The sequence below is a fragment of the Thunnus maccoyii genome, chromosome 9 (genome assembly GCF_910596095.1).
Source record: "Thunnus maccoyii chromosome 9, fThuMac1.1, whole genome shotgun sequence".
NCBI classification, from domain to species: Eukaryota; Metazoa; Chordata; class Actinopteri; order Scombriformes; family Scombridae; genus Thunnus; species Thunnus maccoyii.
This window is the reverse complement of record NC_056541.1, coordinates 34,419,391-34,442,211: the sequence shown is the minus strand read 5'-3', so window position 1 is coordinate 34,442,211 and position 22,821 is coordinate 34,419,391. Positions and strand designations below refer to the sequence as shown.

The 22,821-nt window shown below is 40.7% G+C and overlaps 1 protein-coding gene across 3 annotated transcripts in view; it reads right to left on the bottom strand.

Moving 5' to 3' along the window:
- Positions 1-22,821, bottom strand: part of zmat4a (zinc finger, matrin-type 4a) — a 128,406-nt gene that overhangs the window by 90,122 nt on the left and 15,463 nt on the right. For all 3 annotated transcript variants that reach the window (XR_006098220.1, XM_042422166.1, XM_042422167.1), the window contains exon 2: positions 15,144-15,245. Coding sequence is in view for 2 of the 3 variants with exons in the window: in XM_042422166.1 (XP_042278100.1) it covers positions 15,144-15,245 (102 nt within the window). In the remaining variant the exon portion in view is untranslated. The remainder of the gene's footprint in view (positions 1-15,143; positions 15,246-22,821) is intronic.

Genomic DNA, 22,821 nt, shown 5'->3' with positions numbered 1-22,821 from the left:
ATATTTGAAGGGAAATGGAGCACTAGCAGACACACATGTAAAGAGTAAATATATTATGATTCTGTGGGTGATTCGGCACAATGTCTCCCCGCCATGCCTGAGGACTTTTCACTCCACTGATTTTCCTTCTGACAGCTCCTAATATTATATCTCATTCCTATTCCCCAGAGCTTAAAAAGCTTTTGTTCTTTCCATCAGTGGATTTCATGATGATTTCTCATGAATGTTGGACTGATGAAAACAGAGTGTGAGCACTGCAATATAAAGTGTGGACAGTTTCCCTCTTATGCACTATGGAACAAAATACATCTCTCACAAAACCTCCAAAATAACTCCATCAAAGCCCGTTAATGATTACATGATTTTCCTTACTCTTGGCCTCATATTCTTATACGCATGTTTTACTCCAGGTTGTTCTGTATACTAACTTTCCTGTCATTTCACATCCTGCCACCTCCTGCCCTGCAGTAACCCCTGTGTTTCCCCCATCACCTGTCCGCTGCACCCACCTGCACATCTGTTCATACATCATATATAACCAGTCCATTTACATTCATTCCCTGCCAGACTTTTGCCTGTTTTTACATTGGAACTTTATATTTTACCCGGCTGGTCTGAGTATTGTGCTTTATTTGACTGGAGAGCTGGATGTGGCCTTACATCTGTCCAGGAGTTAAACATCTACTACAAATACACTACACAATTCACTCTGTTGCCAAGAGTTGGATGAAAGGATTGATACCACTCTCATGTCTTTACAGTATGCTAAATATGAAGCTACAGCTTACAGCTAAGCTAACTGCTATATCTTATCTATTTAATCCGTACAAAAATCCAAGTGTGAAAACGACAACATGGGGTTCAGTGATTTCCTGGCAACCTTGTGGTGAAGACAAGACACTGTGAAGTCCAAATCTGTCCCTAAAGAAACAAACTCAACCAAAAAAATCAAAGTCCCTCACAAGCCTCAAAATAACCTGATCAAGTCCTGTAAGATATGTTAATTAGTGATGTGCAAGTCATGAACAAAACGTTTGAAATGTTTGAAATGAAACTCTTTTTACTGACTCAGGAGTGACAGGTCCTCATCTCCACTAACTCGTTCACCAACTCACCCGTCCGACTTGCTAGCTAGCTAGCGCAAACTGCAAAGACGAGACGAGACAACGTCTCACTATCGTGCAACTCTTATATTAACTGTGTTTGTGGAGATGTATCAAGCTAATTACTGTATTAACCTAGACCTCTCCCAGCCTGGAGGTCTAACTCCAGCTTCACAAATCACTCACTAACCCACAAGTTCCACGCCGCAGTCAATAACCGTTTTAAATTGTCGTTTTTTAGTAGTTTACTACTGCAACTCACTTCTGACTGAGTCTGTAAAATCAGCCTATTAATTCAAGTACTGAAACATCAAATCACCAACATTATTCCAGAGAAATATTTCATGAGATTTAATTATTTGTTGCAGACTGTAATCAGTAGATGAGTGTTGGTTCACTGCTGGGGGATTCCCTGGGCTCTGGTGACTGACTTGGAGACTTGAAAACTGACTCATAAAAGCACAAGTCAGAATAAGAGTCAAACCTCCATCTCTAATGTTAATGACTGCAGTTTCCTTACTAAATGCTTTTAGTAAGGAAACTGCACATCCTCTGTATCCATGCACTGCACTAATGTCACAGCAACCATAAAGCACAAAATTATTATAGCATGCAACAAAACAAGTTGAACACACCACCGACGGCAAGAGTCACAATGTTGAAAACCCAGCTTGTTGTTTTGAATGTGTGCCTCGTAGGGCTGGAGGCACATGTGGGGAAGAAGAGGGGGGTGTTATATTGAAATTAAAATCCTGCCTGGGATTATGAGCTGAGTCATGCCGAAACTGTGAAAGAATTCAATCTAAGTGCGAGTGGAATCTGCATCTCACGCTCTTTTAATTTGACATGCCCCATCGGCTAATCGCCTTCCTGTCAGAAAGATTCCAGGCTGTTTCCAACTTGTTTAATCATCTTTTGAGAGCCGAAAGGGCCGTTTCACCTATCTCTCTTTCTCCACTCACCAGCGCCGTTTTTTAAAGGGTGGACTAACAACTGATCTCTCAGGACTATTTCTATTAATAACCCCTCCTTCGCTCCACTGTTTCCCAGTGAGACAGGCTCATAATTAAACTGTGTAAATGCCGACGCATTAGAGTGAACTAAATAAAAAGGGCTAAGCATCTCAGCGGTTCAGTTTTTGCTTGCACAAGAAGCTTTGGGCCACTTCTCCTTGTGCCAACACGTTTGGAAGCATTTTAATTACCTTCCTTTTGTGTGTGTGTTATTAGTACATGGCATGGAGACAGACTCCTGAAGAGGTCACGTTTGTCTTTTTCCATTTAATTTAATGAGAAGGACCTTCATAAGTAGCTTTACTCTTGATTATGTTCTCCGTTCCTCACTGATCACACCAAAGGCTCATTGGAACAGCACTTTTCAGCCTCTCCAATTATCAGCAGCCACTGTGATGATTCAGTCTCATTTCAGGACTGTAGATTATTTTTTGTCAGCAGCAAATGGTTAATATTTCCATCCCATTAACTACAAAGCCTATGAAGATGACAGCAGATGATGGATGGCGACAGCGTGGACATCACTCATGCAGATGCAGACAGGAGCATCTATAAACTCTAACCTGCCGCAACTATTACGAAACCTCAATGGGCTAATGATGCATGACAAGTAATTAAGAAGGGATCATGGAAATTAGTTTCTTTCTTTATCTGGCAAACACGTTCAGCTTGTGACACAGTGCAGCCGGGACCAAGCAGGGCTGCACAGAAACCGCCAGCAGTGCAACTTTGCCCTTCAGGAAATATCAAACACCTGCGTCAGTATACATTCACTGAATTATATATATATATATATATTAGTGCATGTGCTCTCCTTTAATCAGATCAGTTGGTGTGTTTACAAATGAGCTGTCACATGTTTGCCGAGTGCTGGTGAAAGTGATACACTGGGGAAATGTAAGTTTAAAGGGTTCATCTCTAAATTTAAAAAGAGCTCTCCTCTCCTCATCCTCTGTGTGTGTGTCGGGTCCAGAGATGTAATCTGAATCAGAGGCCGACCACTAGTACTGACTGAGCTACTGTGCTTCACTAATCCTCTCCTTCACAAATCAATATTTGTAAAGGTCAAACAGAGCGGGCATGGAAAATGCAGATTAGCTCGTCGATAGCTGACACACTCTCATACGCCCACATGCTGGAACCTTGTGAGTGGAGGGGGTGTAGAAGCTCAGGGTTTATAAAATGTTAACTCACAGGCCTTCTGAGGTCATACTGGAAAAAAATAGAAAGCTGAGAAATGTTGGCAGATACCTACCTACTGTATGTGCACATCCATTCTGGATATGGTTTGTCTGTTTACATGCAGAATATTTCAACTTGTTCACAAATCTCAGTGCAGTTTGGAGTTAAATTGGGCAACAGGGAATCAAGGAATAAGTGATTCGTTTTTAGATGTGAATCAAGGATTGGTCAGACAGTGAAACAGGATATGAACAACACAAACGTCCAGTCAGAAGTCAAAGGTACATGTGGACAAAAAATGCCCTAAAATATCAGTAATAATCCAGACTAATAATCCAGTTTGGGTAATGCTTTTACCAGTCATCTTCACGTTCTCTCCTAAATTAGTCTGATTAAACCAGGGGTTTGTTTACAACCTCTCTGAATGTTCATATTTCTTGCCCCATCTTGTCTTTTCTTCAGTGTCGTCATGTCCCAAGATCCCAATATTAACGTATTTGTACAATGTTATCATAGCTGATAGAACCAGAAATACCACAGGAGAGAACAACTGTCTGTCAATGACTGTCTGTCAGTGACTGTCAGTGACTGTCTGTCAGTGACTGTCTGTCAATGACTGTCTGTCAGTGTCTGTCAGTGACTGTCTGTCAATGACTGTCTGTCAGTGACTGACTGTCAATGACTGTCTGTCAATGACTGTCAATGACTGTCTGTCAATGACTGTCTGTCAGTGACTGTCTGTCAGTGTCTGTCAGTGACTGTCTGTCAGTGACTGTCTGTCAATGACTGTCTGTCAATGACTGTCTGTCAGTGACTGTCTGTCAGTGACTGTCTGTCAGTGACTGTCAATGACTGTCTGTCAGTGACTGTCAATGACTGTCTGTCAGTGACTGTCTGTCAGTGACTGTCTGTCAATGACTGTCTGTCAATGACTGTCAATGACTGTCTGTCAGTGACTGTCTGTCAGTGACTGTCTGTCAGTGACTGTCAATGACTGTCTGTCAGTGACTGTCTGTCAGTGACTGTCTGTCCATGACTGTCAATGACTGTCTGTCAGTGACTGTCAATGACTGTCTGTCAGTGACTGTCTGTCAGTGACTGACTGTCAATGACTGTCTGTCAGTGACTGACTGTCAGTGACTGTCTGTCAGTGACTGTCTGTCAGTGACTGTCAGTGACTGTCTGTTAATGACTGTCTGTCAGTGACTGTCTGTCAATGACTGTCTGTCAGTAACTGACTGTCAGTGACTGTCAATGACTGTCTGTCAATGACTGTCTGTCGGTGACTGTCTGTCAGTGACTGTCTGTCAATGACTGTCTGTCAGTGACTGTCAATGACTGTCTGTCAATGACTGTCTGTCGGTGACTGTCTGTCAATGACTGTCTGTCAGTGACTGTCTGTCAATGACTGTCTGTCAATGACTGTCTGTCGGTGACTGTCTGTCAGTGACTGTCTGTCAGTGACTGTCAATGACTGTCTGTCAGTGACTGTCTGTCAGTGACTGTCTGTCAATGACTGTCTGTCAATGACTGTCAATGACTGTCTGTCAGTGACTGTCTGTCAGTGACTGTCTGTCAGTGACTGACTGTCAATGACTGTCTGTCAGTGACTGACTGTCAGTGACTGTCAATGACTGTCTGTCAGTGACTGTCTGTCAGTGACTGTCTGTCAGTGACTGTCTGTCAATGACTGTCTGTCAGTGACTGACTGTCAGTGACTGTCAATGACTGTCTGTCAGTGACTGTCAGTGACTGTCTGTCAGTGACTGTCAGTGACTGTCAATGACTGTCTGTCAGTGACTGTCTGTCAGTGACTGTCTGTCAATGACTGTCTGTCAGTGACTGACTGTCAGTGACTGTCAATGACTGTCTGTCAGTGACTGTCTGTCAGTGACTGTCTAGGTGTTTTCCAGCTGCCAGTGCTCCTGTTCAGTATCAAGCAGACATTACACTGTCTGATTATTATTGTTAAAACCTGTTTTCATTCTCTTTATGGGAGGCAATTATGTGATGAATAGCAACAGAAAGGTAATAATATGCAGAATGAATAACACCTTCAATGGATGAAAAAGCGTAAAAGTGGTTAAATGTTTTAATCACATGAATCAGTTCTTAGAGGCAGATCTTCTGTGGAACTAGAAATAATCTCTTTTGTTAACTGAAACAGCCTTTTATGGGCTAAACTTAGCTTTGATATACTGAACACTGGGACACATTTCATATTTTCAGCACTGTGAATAGCAGTTTTGAGCTATGTGTCATCAATCAACACGCACATGAGCACAATTTCATGATGACTGAGATGTATAACACAAAACTATGCCAACACAGGCTTTTATATATCTGTCCAAAGGCTGTGTATGCATATCTGTGCTTTTAGGCTTGAATCTACACCAGGTTTTATGCATCATTCTAGAAAAGTGTGTTGTATGTTTCAGGCAGCAGAAACGAAGTGACTGTGTGGAAAATGAACAGCATTAGCCATCATGAACGAGGAAAGTGAATGTATGTGAGTCAGAGAGACAACAAACAGGCTCAGTGGTAGCTTAGCAACATTAGACTCAGGTCTGCTCATCCTTCCAGCTGTGTACATTTCATCAACAAAACGTACGACAAATAAAAAGATGTTGACGACCCTGTTCTATGACAAAACTAAAAAACAAAGTAACCTACCAAAAACTATGTAATACATGCCTGACATTCAAGTTCTGTGGTACAAGCACTACTGCAAGTGTTCCTGCAGTAATTCCTGTGATATTTTGCTATGTTAATGATAAAGACAGATAAAGAAGTAAAAAGTCTTTGTCAATGACCTGAATGCTTCTATGGCATCACACGTTGAATCCTCAGCCTCCTAAACCATCTCCTCTTCTTCAGAAGCTGTTCACCTCCACCTGCATTCAGTAGCATTGTGTCTCCGCCAGCGATGTTAGCTAACGTTACGTAGTCTGTATAAGATAACAGACTTGAAGAAAACCAGTAACGGATTTGTGGACAACATTTATCAGTCGGGACAAACCAAAGAAACAGGCTGGCCATCACAGGGACATTTTGAAAAGTTAAAATAACATCAAAGGTTTTATATGTGATGTGTAGAGCTGCAACGATTAGTCGATTAATCGATTGATTGCCAACTATTTTGATAATCAATTCATCATTTTGAGTAATTTCAAGAAGAAAAATTCCTCCGAGGTCTCTTTACTCCTCTATGACAGTAAAGTAAATATCTTTGGGTCGTGGACTGTTGGTCAGGACAAAAGCAGATATTTGCAGACGACACGTTCAGATGTGGGAAACAGTGGTCAACATATTATAGACCATACAACTAATCGATGACTCTGAAAATAATCGATAGATTAATCAGATAATGAAAATAATTGTGATGTGTCACTTTCATGCTATCAGTAGTAATGAGAGTAGCATTAAAATGTCAGCTGTCAACACCTGTAGGCTTTACTGAGGTATCCTGTACTAGTTAGACAGCCTGCTGACTTTCTAACATCACAAATGTCACAAATGAATATAATCAAAAAGTCACTTTAACCACAGCTCCTGGTTTCTGCCCTTTAAAACTCAGCTGCAGCCACCATCAGACTTCACTGTTCATATAACTTCAGTGTCAATCTGCATGTCTGCAAGTCTCTAGCGTTGGTTTATGAGCCTTAGTTTTTCTCTTAGAATGAGATGATGAAACGTGGCCAGCATTGTCTGACAGCAACAACATCATTTCTAAACTAGCCACTCGATATGCAGAAGGCACACGTCTTAGTGCACATTCACCCTGAATGACACGCACGCCTGACAGGATGACACAAACAACACGCAAGTGCTGGAAACTGGGGAAAACTGGAGATGAGACAGTTATCCAGGCTTCCTCGAGGGCAGATGATATCGCCAGACGAAAGTGCAGAAACACATCTAACGCCTCATACATATTCAACAGCCTGATTGGACTGCTGAATGTGGAGATACTGCAAACAGAGCATCCAGGACAATGATGAGAAAGTGTTTCACATCCAGGGGGAGAGAAAAGAGGACCAGTATCATATTTACAGGACAGTAAAAAGTAAGAATAAAGGCCAACAAGTCTCAGGACCATTTCATCAGTTCGTTGTTTTGTTTTTCACATAAAAAAACAGCAACATGTGACTGTTATGTAACCAATCGCACCATTTAAAGGAACAGATCGACATATTTGGTATTAATCTTCTCATCTAACTCTCAACCAGAGAGCAACTAAGTGTATTTCTCCAAATATCAAACTGTTCCTTTAAATACTTTCTGGACGACTGCTGAATTCAACAACAGCCTCTATTTATAAAGGAAGCGTGTTACTGAGACTTTAGACCTAAAATAGCCAAAAAAAACCAACTATACATGTAACAAAGATCATGTTTCCTACCCGTGTCGGCTCATTTTTAATCTGTTTATTTCAATTAAGCAAAGACTTAGATTTTTTTATATATTTTGAATTTATATGAGATTAATTCAATTTATTGAAAATGCAATTTGAGTAAAACTTGACTTTAACTATTTTTCTATAACATTGAATAATCTTTTCTAAAAGTTCACTAGCCAGGAGAATTTTAAGCGAACATTTGAATCGCCACAAAAAGGAAAATATGAATTAGGTGCGTTTCCATCAGATGGTTTGAAGCGGATAAACTCGGTTATGCAACACGTAGTTCTGTCAGAAGATGGCGCTATTGGCTTAAATCATCCGCCAATAAACAAAACAAATAGTTATATTTCCTTGACGAGAGAAAAATGGAGAGAGGTCTTCAGTTGTCAGCTAATATTAGCTTCATGCTATCTGGAGACGCCAAACAGCTGATCAGTCATGTGAGTTAAATGCTCTTTACCTCATTATTTATTCAACTCTTTTTCGAAATTTCCAAAATCCACCTCAAGTGAGCATAAAAACTTTTTTGCAAAATTTTTCCATTAAGCTTTTCTAATGTGATACTTCAAAATGCACATAACAGGTCACAGGACTGCGGGGGTGTGGTTTAATCACATTTGATTGACAGTGGCCTGTCCTGATTGGTGCATCAGCGTATGCAATATCCTCATTCCTCACTTCACACTAGTGAAAAGAGCATGAACACTAATACAGTGATCTCTCAAGTGAAATAAGTTGTTGAAACTTTGGTGGACAACAGTGTGATCACGTAGTAAGAAGCTGACTGTGAAAATATGTTTTCTGGGCTTTTAGGCCTCAACTGCAACATGTGATCTGAATATTAACTGGATAATGACATCCAATCCATCGCCTGATAAGTGCTCTCGTTATCTTGATTCTAGCCACTGTGATTGGATCTCAATATGCAATTAGCTCAGCAGGAGTGGTGGACTCGTCAACAAAAGACTTACAGCTACTGCAACTACTTACGCCGGCATGAAGAGGCAGATTCAGGTGGATTTCTTCTTAAGAATGTGGTCACGATGTACAGATTGCATTTACACCCCGCTGAGATCTGATCCAGTCGCAAGGTGTTAAAATGTCATTAATTTAATAAATTCAAATTATTGCTCAGCTCTATTAAAACACCTTTTGAACTGCTAAATATTTACATCCTGATCACAAAACGATATCAGCAGATGCAACTCCAGACATAACTTTAACTTATATTTTGGTACCATACTCACTGGAGCGAGTCAAAATCTAAAAGCTTAGCGTAAACTTCTTTTCTATTACCTACCTATTAACAAGTACTATAATCTAATTGTAATCCCAAGTGAACATGCCATTAAACCTACAAACCACAGCAGGGTAATTAGTGGAAAAAATGGACTGAGCGTCATTATATTTGATGATGTACTGTAAGGTTACACTGTATATCTGTTGAACTCCTCTCCTCCTCTTGCACACCAGCCGAGACAATCGCTCTACGGTCAGCAGCACTAACAAAACACCACATAAAACATTGATAGGCGAACTCATTTTGCAATGCATCCAAGATAATGGAAACCAATTAGTGAAGACATGAAGTAGACAAAGAGCACAGGAGTCAGAGCAGCAGAAGTCAGCCAAACTACAGTAGAACATGCAGCCTGAACACTGCTGGTATTGTCACTGTGGCTGGCTGCTGCGTCTCCATACTGCGAGGAGAATCATGATTGAATGCACTGAGAATACAAAATGTGAATGTGGTACAAGCACAACTTGCACAGAAAAAATCAAACACACAACAGCTTTTGTATTAGTGTGGTGGAATTTTGCAAAAAGGCTCTGAAGTGATGAAAAATAGCAGCTGACAGGCATCGTGCCTGAATGTGGGAGATGAGATTATTCGGGCTGAAGCGGATGAAATACACAGGAGATGGATGACACGGTGCTAAAGGTAGTCTGCTGTGGCATGTATAGTGCATGCTGCTAAAATACACTACTTCTGGCCTCTCTTTTAAATAAATCATCCTCAAAGACCTGAACACTGATATATTTCCTATCGTAGATGTCTCATCGCTGGAAACAGATTTCAGTTGCACTCGGTCTCTAGCTTGTGTCTGGATTGTGCACATTTACACCAAACTACTGCACTCAACAAATCCTATTACTGTTTAAAAATGAATTTTACTCAACTAAACACAGGATTGTGATCCTTATGTGTATATATATAAATAAAATGATCAGAATTTGTGGTACATTAGAAATCCCTCAATTAAAATTTTGACATTTTCAGGATTCAAGATTTTCAGTTTCTATAACTGGAAAGCTGCACTACTTTATCCCAGGTTTCAGATGCCCTTTAAAGCTGCACTAATCAATATTTCTATATTACCAATGGATCCGATGACTGTGGTGTGAGAGGTTTGATCATAGAGACAGACTCTGCAGTGCCTCTCAGCTGTACGGAGCATTTTAGCGTCTTTCATCTCATTGTTTTGTTTTGTTTCACTCTCTCAGCTTTCATCGACCTTGTTTCCAGCTGCATCAAGCAGCTGTTTCAGTTAAGAATCCACTATCTGCCCCAGCACTAAGCGACTATCAACTTAGCGACTAGCTGGTTAGCATAGTGGAGCCTTTAGCAGCTATAGAGCCACGTATTTCCCTGACCAGGTGGTGGAGACCAAAAACAGAGCTAAAAGGAGAGTGAATGTTGGACTTAGTGTTCTCTGGTGGCCAGAAACACGACTCCAAATGAATATAAATGTTTCTCCTAGTCTGCTGAATGTGTAACTTTATATAATGATAATATATGTCACAGTTTTTTGGCCAAAAATATATGAATGCAGCTTTAAATAAAACACTGTGACTATATTAGCCAGAGATAGCCCTGCATGCGATGTATTTATGAGTGAACAATTATGCTAGCATTAAGATGTTGCACTCTAATCTTAAGAAAATAAATGTGAATCAGTGTATTTTTGCATCAACTACATTACATGAATATATTCTTGCTTTTTTAAATTTCAGTAAAATAAACGTGACATGCAACCAGTTAATCAAACTGGGGATGCTGCGGTTACATACACGCTCGTTCTTTTATTGTTGAAGGCTTTCTGGAGAGGAGGAGAATTGAATAAAGGCTGTATTATTTTATAAAGGCTGTATTTCTTGACCTCTTTGAGAAAACCTTTGAAACGTTACATCCATATAAAACATTATCATGTATTCACTTTTGAAATATGCAGCATTGTCATTTGCTGTAAAGAACTGCAATAGATTTGTCTGATCGTCCCTCGATATTTAGTATTCTAGCAGCGCACATACGTTACTACTCCCACACCTCGCTTAATGACTATTCCCGGTCACTCCCCGTTCTATTTTCCCTGTGAAGTCTCAGGCAGTAGTTTAAAAGAAGCTCTCCTGAGGCGCCTTCAGCAGGGCAGGGCAGCCTGTCAAGAGAGGCTTCAGCACACCAAATCTAGTACACATGCAAAGAGACGGATGCATAAATTAACATGAGCCACATGAGTCTTTGAACTGTGAACCAGAGACCGCTCTGATCCACTCCGCAGAAGAGCTCCGGCTTTGATGTGTTTGAAAAGGAGGTTTAAAGATCAATTACATCTTCAGTCTCTTCTGTCACCCAAGGACTGCTTGAACTCTGGAGTTTAAAAATTCAATTAACAGCAATGTACAAATATTCAAAAGGACACTGACTTGATCAGAGATCACCGTATTAGTGCGAGTTAGACGACCTGTCTGTCAAAAATGTTTCAGCTAAACGAGGGATATGGACTAAATCTGAAGGCTTTAAAAACTAAAGACTGAAGATTTCTCTATCAGTGTTTTTGCCATTTTTAAACTCATCCAGATAAACTATAGAGATTCATACATGGAGGAAGCTCAGATAAAGTATTTCCCACTTTAAAACACACAAGATAACTGCCAGTAAAGCAGCTGTGCATCTATTAACATGGGAATACTAAGTGATGTCCTGTGAGATGTTTCTGATCACACCTGGCTTTAGTCTCACTATGCTTCAAACAAACAAACACACTGTATGACCTAGTTTCTAAATGTGCACACTGGAAGGCAGGAAGAGAAACCAGCCTTCGTTGCCTCCTGCTTCCTGCATCCCACTCCCTTCCCGACATCTCTCCAAGAATTCTATGGCTTTTGTAGTCTTCACACGACAAATTATGGAAAAGAAGCGAAGCCTGCCTCAACTTGAGTCACCCACTGCACTCATATGGCAAGCTGTTCTCACTGCCACATATATCTAACGCACCTTTTTCACCCTCCGCTAACACTTGCTGCTGCTGCAAAAAGCCCACCTCCACCCCAGCATCCACCAAAAGCTCTGAGAGACGTCATAGAGTTACTACTCTCTGTTCTCCCATTTCACATTTTTATTTTAACCCTTGTGTTATGTTGAGATTTCTGTTCTTCTGAGGTCACACAAAAAAAAAAAATAGTAATAATTGGAAAATCTAACAACAAAAAGTCATTCACAGATAAAGGAAGTTGATGTTTACTGACGATGAATGAATGACGATGTAACTATAAAAAGTGCTGCCAACACCAATCACAGATGTATAGAATATGATGTAAACATTTGACTTCTGAAGATTGTCATCATGTCAAAATCATGTTACTGAAGAGAAATCTTGCTTTTTCCTTCAGTTCGGCACGGTGGACGGCTCTAAACACTATAATACCCATGAGCCTCAGCTACTGTTGCTATAGTACGGAGCAGAATTAGAGCTGTTGCAAATGAAAAGCTCTTTGATGTAGCAGCTTTGAACAAAACACAGTTTTATAAATGCCAAATTCATCCAAAATTGACCCAAAATTCAGAAGTGAATTGATGAAAGCGGCAGAGTGGATTATCTCCTTTCTCAACAGCGTAATCTTTAGCTTCCACACATGAGAGTTTTAAGCTCAGTAATTAGACGGTTCTTCATAGTTCTTGTACCTTTTGGACTCTAGATATTTCCTAATGCTGTTGTTCATCTCGCGCACTGATGATTTAACCGGGACATTCAGAGGTGTTTTAACTGTCACATTGTCTGTAGAGGAAATGAATGTGCTCCTTACTTACAGAACAAGAGGAGCCCAAAAAGCTTCTCCCACTTAGAAACTGGCTGTGCTACATGTTGAGATGCGAGTCAGGGACATTATTTACATCACAGTCTCAATATTCAACAAAGTGGATTTGATTTTATTGTCAGTGTTTTATAGAGTGAATCATTAAACACAGTACAGAAGGAATAATTATAGACGAAGCTATGCAAACTAAACTGAAATGACTCCTCTTCTTAAGTGCAAAACAACTATCTATAGCTGCATGAAAGTTGAGTTTGCACATCTTTTTCTCCCATCTGTTTTTTTTTGTTCTTGCTCTCATCACCATGACCCAAACTTGTCACGATGCATTAGACCCTAACTGTGCTGAAAGAGAATCCAAAAACGCCCCATCTCCAGGAGGCAACAGGCCAAGTGCTGTATTCAGCATTCACCACACAATAACAAAATGAATATTTGATTTGGATTGGTACAGCCACTTCCTGTCTCCCGCAACGCCCCGGAGAACAAAGCAGTTCTCCTGTTACCCACGGACAGTTAAGACTACTTTAAATAGCACAGTACAGCTGCACAGTGAGCACATCGCCCTGAGTTTGACTTATTAAGAGCTGCAGAGGAAAAGTTGACTCAAAAACAAAGTAAAGCAAACTAAGGACAACGTGACACTGTGGAATAACATTAATAAACCTTTATTTTTCTTTGATGAGATTTCACCTCAGTTGCAACCTGCTCTCTGTTAGGAACGACTACAGAAACTCAATAAAAATGCTAAACCATCTCAAGCTCGTCTCCGAGGGAACAACAGCCACTGGTTTGGAGTGGACCACAGTGTCTCATATGAGTCCTTTCAACTCCTGTTACTGCAAACGTCCGGGCCTGGAGTCAGACTCACTGGTCCTGTTAGTCACAGTGACAGTGAGTGAGAGGCAGCATCTGCAGAGAAAGAAACAACCTGACAAGACTCAGGCAGGAGGAAGGAAACCAACCGGCTGCTTTACTCACTCTGCATCATGCTAATAAATAAAGGTTTATTAATGTGTGTATACGCAGGTATACAGTGAACAAAGCACATAACAATGTATGTTCAGAAAATCAGCAAAAGGAAATTTGACTTAATGTGAGTTTTCATCCACTGTTGTTCTGAGATTATTGGAGTTGGAGCATTGAGATAAACAGCCGGTGCTGCTAATTGTCCAGTTGGGGCCATTAAACCGATGCAGAAGGAGCTTAACAAGATGATGTAAATAACAGAGCGCCAATCAAACCTCAAATGGTGAAAAACAAGGAAGAAAACACAACGTGAAAAAGTTTATGTCCATTTCATATATTAATTTGAGCTATTTGACGGTCTTTGTCTGCCATTTTTCATCTCTTCAGTGAAGCGGAGGCTTCGGATGTTATGATTTAATATGTTTCCGTTCCATTTTGTCACATTTTGCTTTTAATCATAAACTAACTTTTACCACCTCAGTCAAGCATAAACAATGTTTTTGCAGCATTTCCAAGATTTTTTTGAATTTTCTGCATTTCCACTCAGGTTTTTAAATACAAAAGGTGGAAGGAAATACACTTAATGACACATGACAGTCGACAGCTAGAGAAGGAGACGATGAAACAAACGTAACGCCACATGACAGCCTTACACACCGGTGGCCAGACTTCCAGCTGCTACAACTGCAAAGCTTTCACCAGTTCATGGTGTCTCAAGAGCCAAAAGCTTCACCAGGAATATCCGATTATCATGAAACACGGCCACAAAACACACACGTGACAGAAATGGCTTCAATATGTGGAGTTGATTATTATTCTGGTGTAAAAACAACTGATCAGGAAGTTTCTTTTACCTTCACCTGTATTCACACACTTCCTCAGTTTGCAAAACAAAGTGAGACACATTTGTATAAGAGTTTAAACCCAATCACATCATATGGGAGCAGGTTGCCACACAATGCAAAACACAGTGCAGCTTCTCAGTGACGGTTGTTTACTGTAATTATACTAATGTGTCATAATGAATATGGCAATGATCTTTTGGGGTTACAAAGCAACTCAAAGCACCTTTAATAAGTGTTTTTTTGGAAATGATGCATGTACACCACTCCAAGCAGGAGCAAAGAGGTAATTACAACGCAAATTAAAATTCCATCGCTGTCATTACTGTATTTCCAGTGTTGCTCTCCGCTAAAGTTAAATTAGAAAATAAGCGGGTAAACTCAGGTGTGTTGTGTGTTTATTGACAGCACATAAGCTGCAGGGCTCAGGTGTATAGATCAGCTGATTGTCTCTGGAGGTAGAGCCAAAACAGCGTGACCCTGAGCCTTTCATTAGTGTATCACAGCCGTGTGAGGTAATGTGAGGGGGCGTCTTCACCTCATAATGAGCGACCCTCTGGGACTCGGAGATGAGCTGAGCACTGCACACTTTGCAGTAGCTGTCTGTGAAAAGCCCTTGGTCCACTTCTGTTGACTTCATCTGGAGAAAGAAACAAACACAGACGTGATCACTGACATGGACGCACTTACTGGAGTTCAAAAAGAGTTCGAAATGGAAAAAGCCTCCATGAAAACGATGTTTCAGCCTGACACACACACTGGGAACCTGGAGTACTATTATTCAGTCAGAGGAATACTGTGAGGCTGCAAATAAATGGTTATTGTCATTATTAATAGCTCTAACAGTTATATTCTATTGATTGTTCAGTGTATAAAATGTCAGAAAATGGTGAAAAATCCTAATCACTATTCCCTGAAGCCCAAGTGTTGAGTTTAATTCATGGAAAACTGGGAAAACTGGCAAATATTCACCTTTTGAAAATTAATTAGTAACCATTTTGATGTTAATCGACTAATCATTTCAGCTTTAGAGTGCTACTATGTATTGTGGGTTCAACAACAAACGTTGACACAGGTCCCAACAGGAAGTTCATCCAGATTTGGACCTCGTTCACTCACCAAAGCAATTACTGAAAAATACATCAGTATTAAAGTTATGTCCACAGAATTAACTACTTACACAAAAAAGCCATCTGACTTGTGTTGTGTTGGTCTGCAGGAGGAGCTCAGACAAACCAACCAAGATGTAATAGAGCAAGTAAACAATCATCTCATTTCATACTTTGGTCGCTGTTAATATTTCATCACCACAAGTATCTGAGTTAGTGACCGACGCTGAGCAGCTCTCACAAGCAATGACTCAGAACATTAATACCGAGCATCCGCCGAGGACAAACATCCCACTACAAATTCAGCCGTGTAACCAAAATTATATTTGACAACGATCAATAAATAACAACAACAACAGATCACAATGACGCTGAGATTTTCCTGGAAATTCATTAAAATGTAAAACTGAAGAAGTGATTCAGAGACAGACTGCTGCAGAAAGCTTTTGTTTCCTTTTCCATGGACACAGCTCAGACATTTCTGCTTTCTATTACTACCGTAATTCAGCCCAGCTTCCATTAGGGGCTCACATTTCATATTTGGAAGCAGTCAGGCTCAACTCATCCTCATTTACTCATGCAGGTCTTCATTAGGAGCAGCGGGACAGATGAGAACCGAGCTCACGTGGGTATAAAAGCAGACTTTCTCCCACTTGTTGGAATTTTACTTCACTGAAAAAGAAGACAAAAACAGAACCTTTGAAGCTCATGCTAAATGTTATTGTAGTTTGTTCAGATTCACATACAAACAATGCTTTCCAATGTTTTCCAGAGAGAATGCAATCATCAGTTCTTCACATGCACAGAGCTGGAAGCTGAGCCACGGCACAAACGGAGGGCAGGATTCATTTCTTCAGCTGACTGGACTCCTGTTTGTGGATACACCTGCATATTTTTAACTAGATAAATAAGAGCCTCTGTTATTATTTAATACAGTTAAGCATATTGGATGTTATAAGCTGTAAGGTACATGATGTGTTTCCCCGACGTCATTTCCTGGCGATGTGTAAATAAAAGATGAGTTCTCTTCCAACATGTTGCTATTAGCCTGGAGCTACAGGTACGGTAAATAATAAATAGAAACATTATAGCATAGTCTTCAAGAAAATGGAAAATAAGTGCAAAAGGAGTTAATGTTTAACTTTTGAGACCATAGCGCAGCTGTCAGTGTTGTGATATATGTACTATAAATTACAGCTAGACTGACTTTTATTTTGTTTTTTTTGCAACAGATGAAGATATTGATACTTAAGGAAACTTTGCCGATTTTCAACCAGCATTGTATCATTACAATGTGGTTAGTTTATGCAAATGAACAATGTTTGACTTCCCTACATGTTGCCTGCACCCAGAGCTCCCCACTCATCTGCTGGGTGAGGCAAAATACTCAAAATCTGAACTACAACCCACATTAAAGAGGAATTTCCCCATTTTACAGTATATCCATCATGGGTAGTACTTCAGCCTGTGTCTGTGATGTCATTAGGGTTATCTCAGCTTAGGCTTGGAGACTACAAAGTTTTAACTGAAAGCCTGAGGTACAAGCTGGAGGCTCGGAGTTTGAAAGACATGATCATTTATTGGGAACCAGAGTTCCACATGGGCCTAAAACTGAGACCTGTACTGTCCAGTAGCTGTGTCTTTAAGTCTTGTTGCATTCAATGACTGCCCGACACAAATAACCCGACTACTCCCAGACCCAACGCCAGGTTCTCAGACCCAAACGCGACCCCAGACCCGAGGCTATATGTATATACCTGCAGTGTTTCCCCTATAATAGTACAACGAGAACCCCCGCCAGGCCAAAAAATAATTTTTTAAAGAGTTAAGGTCTGTGTTGTTGCCGGGGAAACTGCAGGTGGCGTAACTCCTTTTAAGGAATAGGGCAGAGCGTAAGCGAGTGAGTGGTTAAGCGAGAGAGTGAGCGGAGCAGAGGAAAAGGTTAGCAGGAAGTTGTCAGTCTGGCGGTAAATGTGCAGTTCAGACGACAGTGTGTCAGTTAATAAACGCTGCAGCTCGTCAAAACCATGAAAAGTCACGTCTGCTGCTGGAAAAGTGAAGGGGTTAGCTCCAGAGTTAGCAACAATGGGTTAGCCTAGCCTGACGACGCTAAACAGATAAATAGAAAACCTCCCCCCTTTAATTAATAATAAGCTGTATGCCTCACTGTCTGGAAGAGACTGGGACTTAAACATTGCTTTCCCAACTTTGTCAAACAAAATGTAACAAATAAAAGATGTAAATTTACTGAATTGTTATTTATTAAAATAACGGTATCCGATACCAGATCGGCCCGTTGTCACGGCTACCCGATCCAGCTGTGTGAGTCAGTATCAGATTGATATCCCATATCAGTATCAGTGCATCTCTACTTTTCTCACTGGCCATCGTGAACCCGATTACAACACACTCGCACACTGACTGAGACACAGTCAGAGAGAGGAAGCTATATATGCAAATAAACAACCTGACACAGAACCTGACTGGACCAGGCGGGGAGGATCTAATGTAACTGGTTATAGATGCACTATGGGAAACGGGATGCAGCCTTTCTAGAGCCTGACTCACACTAGGGACTAAAATTCAGGATGCGTCAGACTCTGCGGTACAGATTTTGACTATTCGTTTTTAAAATCTGTCTCTCTACTTATATTTAAGTGCAGCACTAAATCACTGGTTTGGCCCTTGAAATTAGCTCCTGTTTGGTGAGGACAAGCCCATATTATGCACATTTTTTCTCTGGAAAAACATATCTTTGGCATTTCTGTACTCTAATGTCTTGTCATGTAACAACATATATGCTGATTGTGATGAGCTAAAATTGGCCTTTACATAAAGCTCAGGCTCTTCATTGATCAATGTATAGTCTTCATTACATCAGGATAATCTTCAAGTTGCAGACTTTCTTTCACACTTTTAGCATTCAGCGTCACCTTTCCAGGACCTTGAGTTACAGCAGGACGCCTCTAAGCTGCTGCCCTGCTGCTCTCTGGTATCCAGCAGCCCAGAGGCCGCGGCCAAACTGACGGGACAAGGATAAAACACGTCAGGGGCCGAGGCGTGTGCAGACAAAAGGCTACGGAGGAAAAGAAATATAAATAAATCTCTCTCCTCCTCAGTCTTGTAATCAGTGAAAGCAGCATCGTCTCCTATTCAGATTCTACAGGACAAATGACATAAATGAGCAGTTCTGAGAGCTCTATCACCTTGCACCAGAGTTGGGCTCACTGCCTGTTTTAGCAGGGGGTGCACAGATGCTGGAAATGAATGATTAATCACCCTAAATTCTATTAAGAAGCATCAGAGGCAACATCAGCAGCAGCAGCAGGACGAGGAGATGCAGCAGCAGCGGCCTAGAAAAATAAAACCACTCTTATCTCAGATGTTATTTTCCACAGATGGAGGAAGGGTTTATTCATAGTTCTGTCATCGTGCAGTTTGTATTTTCTGCTCGGCTGGAGACTGAATTGTCATGACCTTGCAATGTGGAACAAACAGATAAAGACAATTAACAGTTTTTCTGTTTCCCTTGCATGTCTCAATAATGCATCATCATGCCGCAGAGCAAGAAGCATTTAGCTGCATCCATTGTCAAAATTTGACCTCTGACCCAAACTTTTGTCTGCTTGTAAAGCCAGATGGGAGTTTATGTTACTGTTACTAGAAAAGAAACAATCATTTCTACATGTGATGATGTTCCTGTATTATCTGTGAATCTGGGAACAAGGTGACATCCTAACAACAGCAGCCAGCCAGGTTATCTAAAGGTCCCCGACCTCTTTCACCATGGACCTTTATATATTGAGTTCCTGTGGACAGTCGTGTGTGGGGGTGTTTGGGCTGGGGATGGGGGGGGTCGGGGCAAACATTTGGATAACACATACTTTATGTCTTTTATCTTCCCTCCTCTATAAAACTCAATTAGTTTGTTTTTTCACTCATGTTAGCTTGTCGCAACAGTAATAGCTACACTGCACATGCAGATCCAGAGTCGGGTACTCAATCTGACTGACTGATGACCTACTTTAAAAAGTTACACACCACACCAGGGCTGCAACTTTTCATTACTGATTGATCTTCTGATTATTTTCTCAATTAATCTTTTGGTGATTAAAACATCAGAAAACAGAAGGAAACACCCATCACGTTATCCTGCAGCACATAGTGACATCATCAAACATCCTGCTCAAAAATATTACATTCACTATGAAAAAAAAAGAAAAACAGCAGAATCAGGAGAACGTTTGGCCTTTTTGCTTGAAAAATAACTTTTACTATTAATCAATTTTCCAAATAGTTGGTGATTAATTTTCTTTTCTTTTGACTGAAAGCTGAGTTTCACTGCTCTCTCTGTTTGAAAGCTTCATGTCTGTCTCTACTCCATCACTGATGAATGAGGTCAAATGTACTATGCTGTACCATTAACCACAGCCAACAGTAGCATGTTCATATACTGTACATCACTGCAGCGACTGGAGGTCAGCAAACACAAGTTGTTCTTCATCAGTATACAGTTGGGGTCACCCTGGTGGCCTCATGGTTCAGGCACACACCACATAACCGCAGTGTCCATGGTCCGACTCTTGGCCGGGGGACCTGTGTTGCATGTCGTACCCCTCTCTCTCATTAGTCTCCTGTCTCTACATCCAAGTGTATCCAGGTGTTCTGGGTCTGACAGGACCTGATGAGGGACATGGGTGACACCATATCTGGTCCCTTAACTAGAAAGGTGCAACTAGGTACTTGGGTTCATTATTCTATTCTATTAGATATGACATACAGGCTTTAGAAAGTGCTGTGTACAGAGGGAGCAGAAAGATGCAGAGTACAACAATATAAATTGATAAAAAATAAAAAAAGTAAAAATTAAAAAGTGATAAAAAATAAAAAATCATAATACATCATTAAAAAATTCCATCATAAAAGATATATCATAAAAATTATATCATAAAAAATTATATCATAGTTAAGGGACCAAATATGGCGTCACCCTCCCGTTGCCTCTGTTAATCCTGGACAGCGATTGGCCTGAAACCACATGACCACATATCCAACACATCTTTGTCCCATTGGCTGATATGTGTCTACTTGTATATGATTGGTTGTCTTTTATATATATATATATATTTTTTAACTTTTTTTTTACCTTTTTTTACACCCAACTTACTTTATTTCAGTGGTGTTTGTAATGTGTTTTATGATGACTCTGATGAAGGCCACAAGCCGAAACGCGTCAGTTAACTAATAAAGTTGTTCCTCATACTGCAAGTGTTGCTGGAGTTCTCATCTTTCTAGACTTATTTCCCTTCTCTGTGCACCTTGGAAGTAGGTGAAGTTGTGCCAGAGAGCCTCACTCTGCATCTACAGGACCCGACGAGGAAACAGACTTCGCTCAGTTCAAGGACCGAACAAAAAGCCGATAACAGCGATTCCCAGAGTGACAGAGGTACTTGTAGCCCAGATGGTACTTGGAGGTAAGCTAGCAGCTATGTGCCGACTGAACAGGACGTACCTTCAACAACAACTTAACACCACATGCTGTGATTGAGACAGTAGTGGTGTGTATAAGTACATTTACTCAAGTACTTAAGTACAGTTTTGAGGTACTTGAGTATACTTCTACTTGGTAAACCACCAAAACCGCAGGGATACTTTGCTTTTTCACCACGGTAAGAAAAAGTCCATACCATCACAGCCCAACTTGTAAAGGAGTATTTTTATACTGCAGTATTGCTACTTTTACATAAGTAAAAAATCTTGATACATCTTCCATCACTGGACTGAGAGGATGTGAAAGCTAGTTAGCAAACGAGCAGAGAAGTTGGAAAAAAAGCTTAAGGTTGGAAAATGTTTGGACTTGACAATAAAATTACACAATTATCCTGATTTTTTTTTCTTTTTTTCTATGAAGAATTATATTGTTTCCTGGCAAACATATTTCAAAGCTTGGTGCCAATTTTCAGCCTGGGAGTTGGTAACCATGCAGGAGGTGATTACTAACTCATACAGGTAGAGAAGGTCAAAGGTGAACCAGGAAGTTCTGGTCTGTAATCTGTGACAGATGTTTATAAGAAAAGGTTGAGTAATAATTTCAAGTCCACCTTAATTTCTCCTTCAAATAAGTAAGCAATTGTAAGCAATATTGTTATTATGGATTGAAATGAAAGCTAAAAACTGAAAAATAATAAACCAAATTGATACTTTTAACCCTTTCCTCGTCCCTGCATGTGTCCATCAGTCAGCAGCAGAGGAAGGGAAGCGAGGTCCTGCTGTGTGTGAAGTTCAGCTCTCTAAAGAGCAACCAAATTAACATGTCCCTCTCCTTGGCCATCAATTCATTAAGCTAATGGATTTTACTGTCAGATACACCGCTATGATTGCAAGAGGTTGACTCTCCTCTAAATGAGATGCTGAGAAAAATATTCATTTACACCCGGTGTAATTGGATAAGGGGATGCATCACAATCGTAAACCCAACAGGGGGTTCTCTACACAATTCAATCATCAATATCTGATCAGAGCAGCTGTTGTCGACATCGTTACAGCCGGTCTCTCTCAGCCTAACACCGTCAGCTCAAGGAGAAACACGGCACAGAAGAGTCATAGAGGGAACAATGCAGCACTCCTCAAGTTGATGATCAAATTAGCAGGAAGCCAGCTTGTCTCTCACACCTAGTCAACCCTGTTTACTGTCTGCCTTTGACTATGACGAGCCGGCGGCAAATCAACCCAGGCAAGCTGCGCCGAGCTGGAAGCCCGGGGCTGAGGCAGAGGTGGAGTGCAGAGATGAAAGGGAGGTCACAGCAGCGAGTGCCCAGCAGATGTTGCAGCTATAAAAGGTCGGTTGTAATTCGTTAGGGAGGGTGTTAAGCTGGGATGCTGGACAAATGCCTGCATAGATGAGCTGGACTCATACTGGCTCTGATTCTGGATTCTGACCTCCACGGCTGCTGTCATGACACAAGAAGACTGTAAGTTTCAAATCGGATCCTTTTTCCCCTTCATTGTCCATTGCACCAACAGATTCTGACTAAAACCTCTTGTAATAAACTCCAATGGACACTCTTGTAATGGCCCGTGTTGCATGGTGAGCCTTTGTGCCAGAAC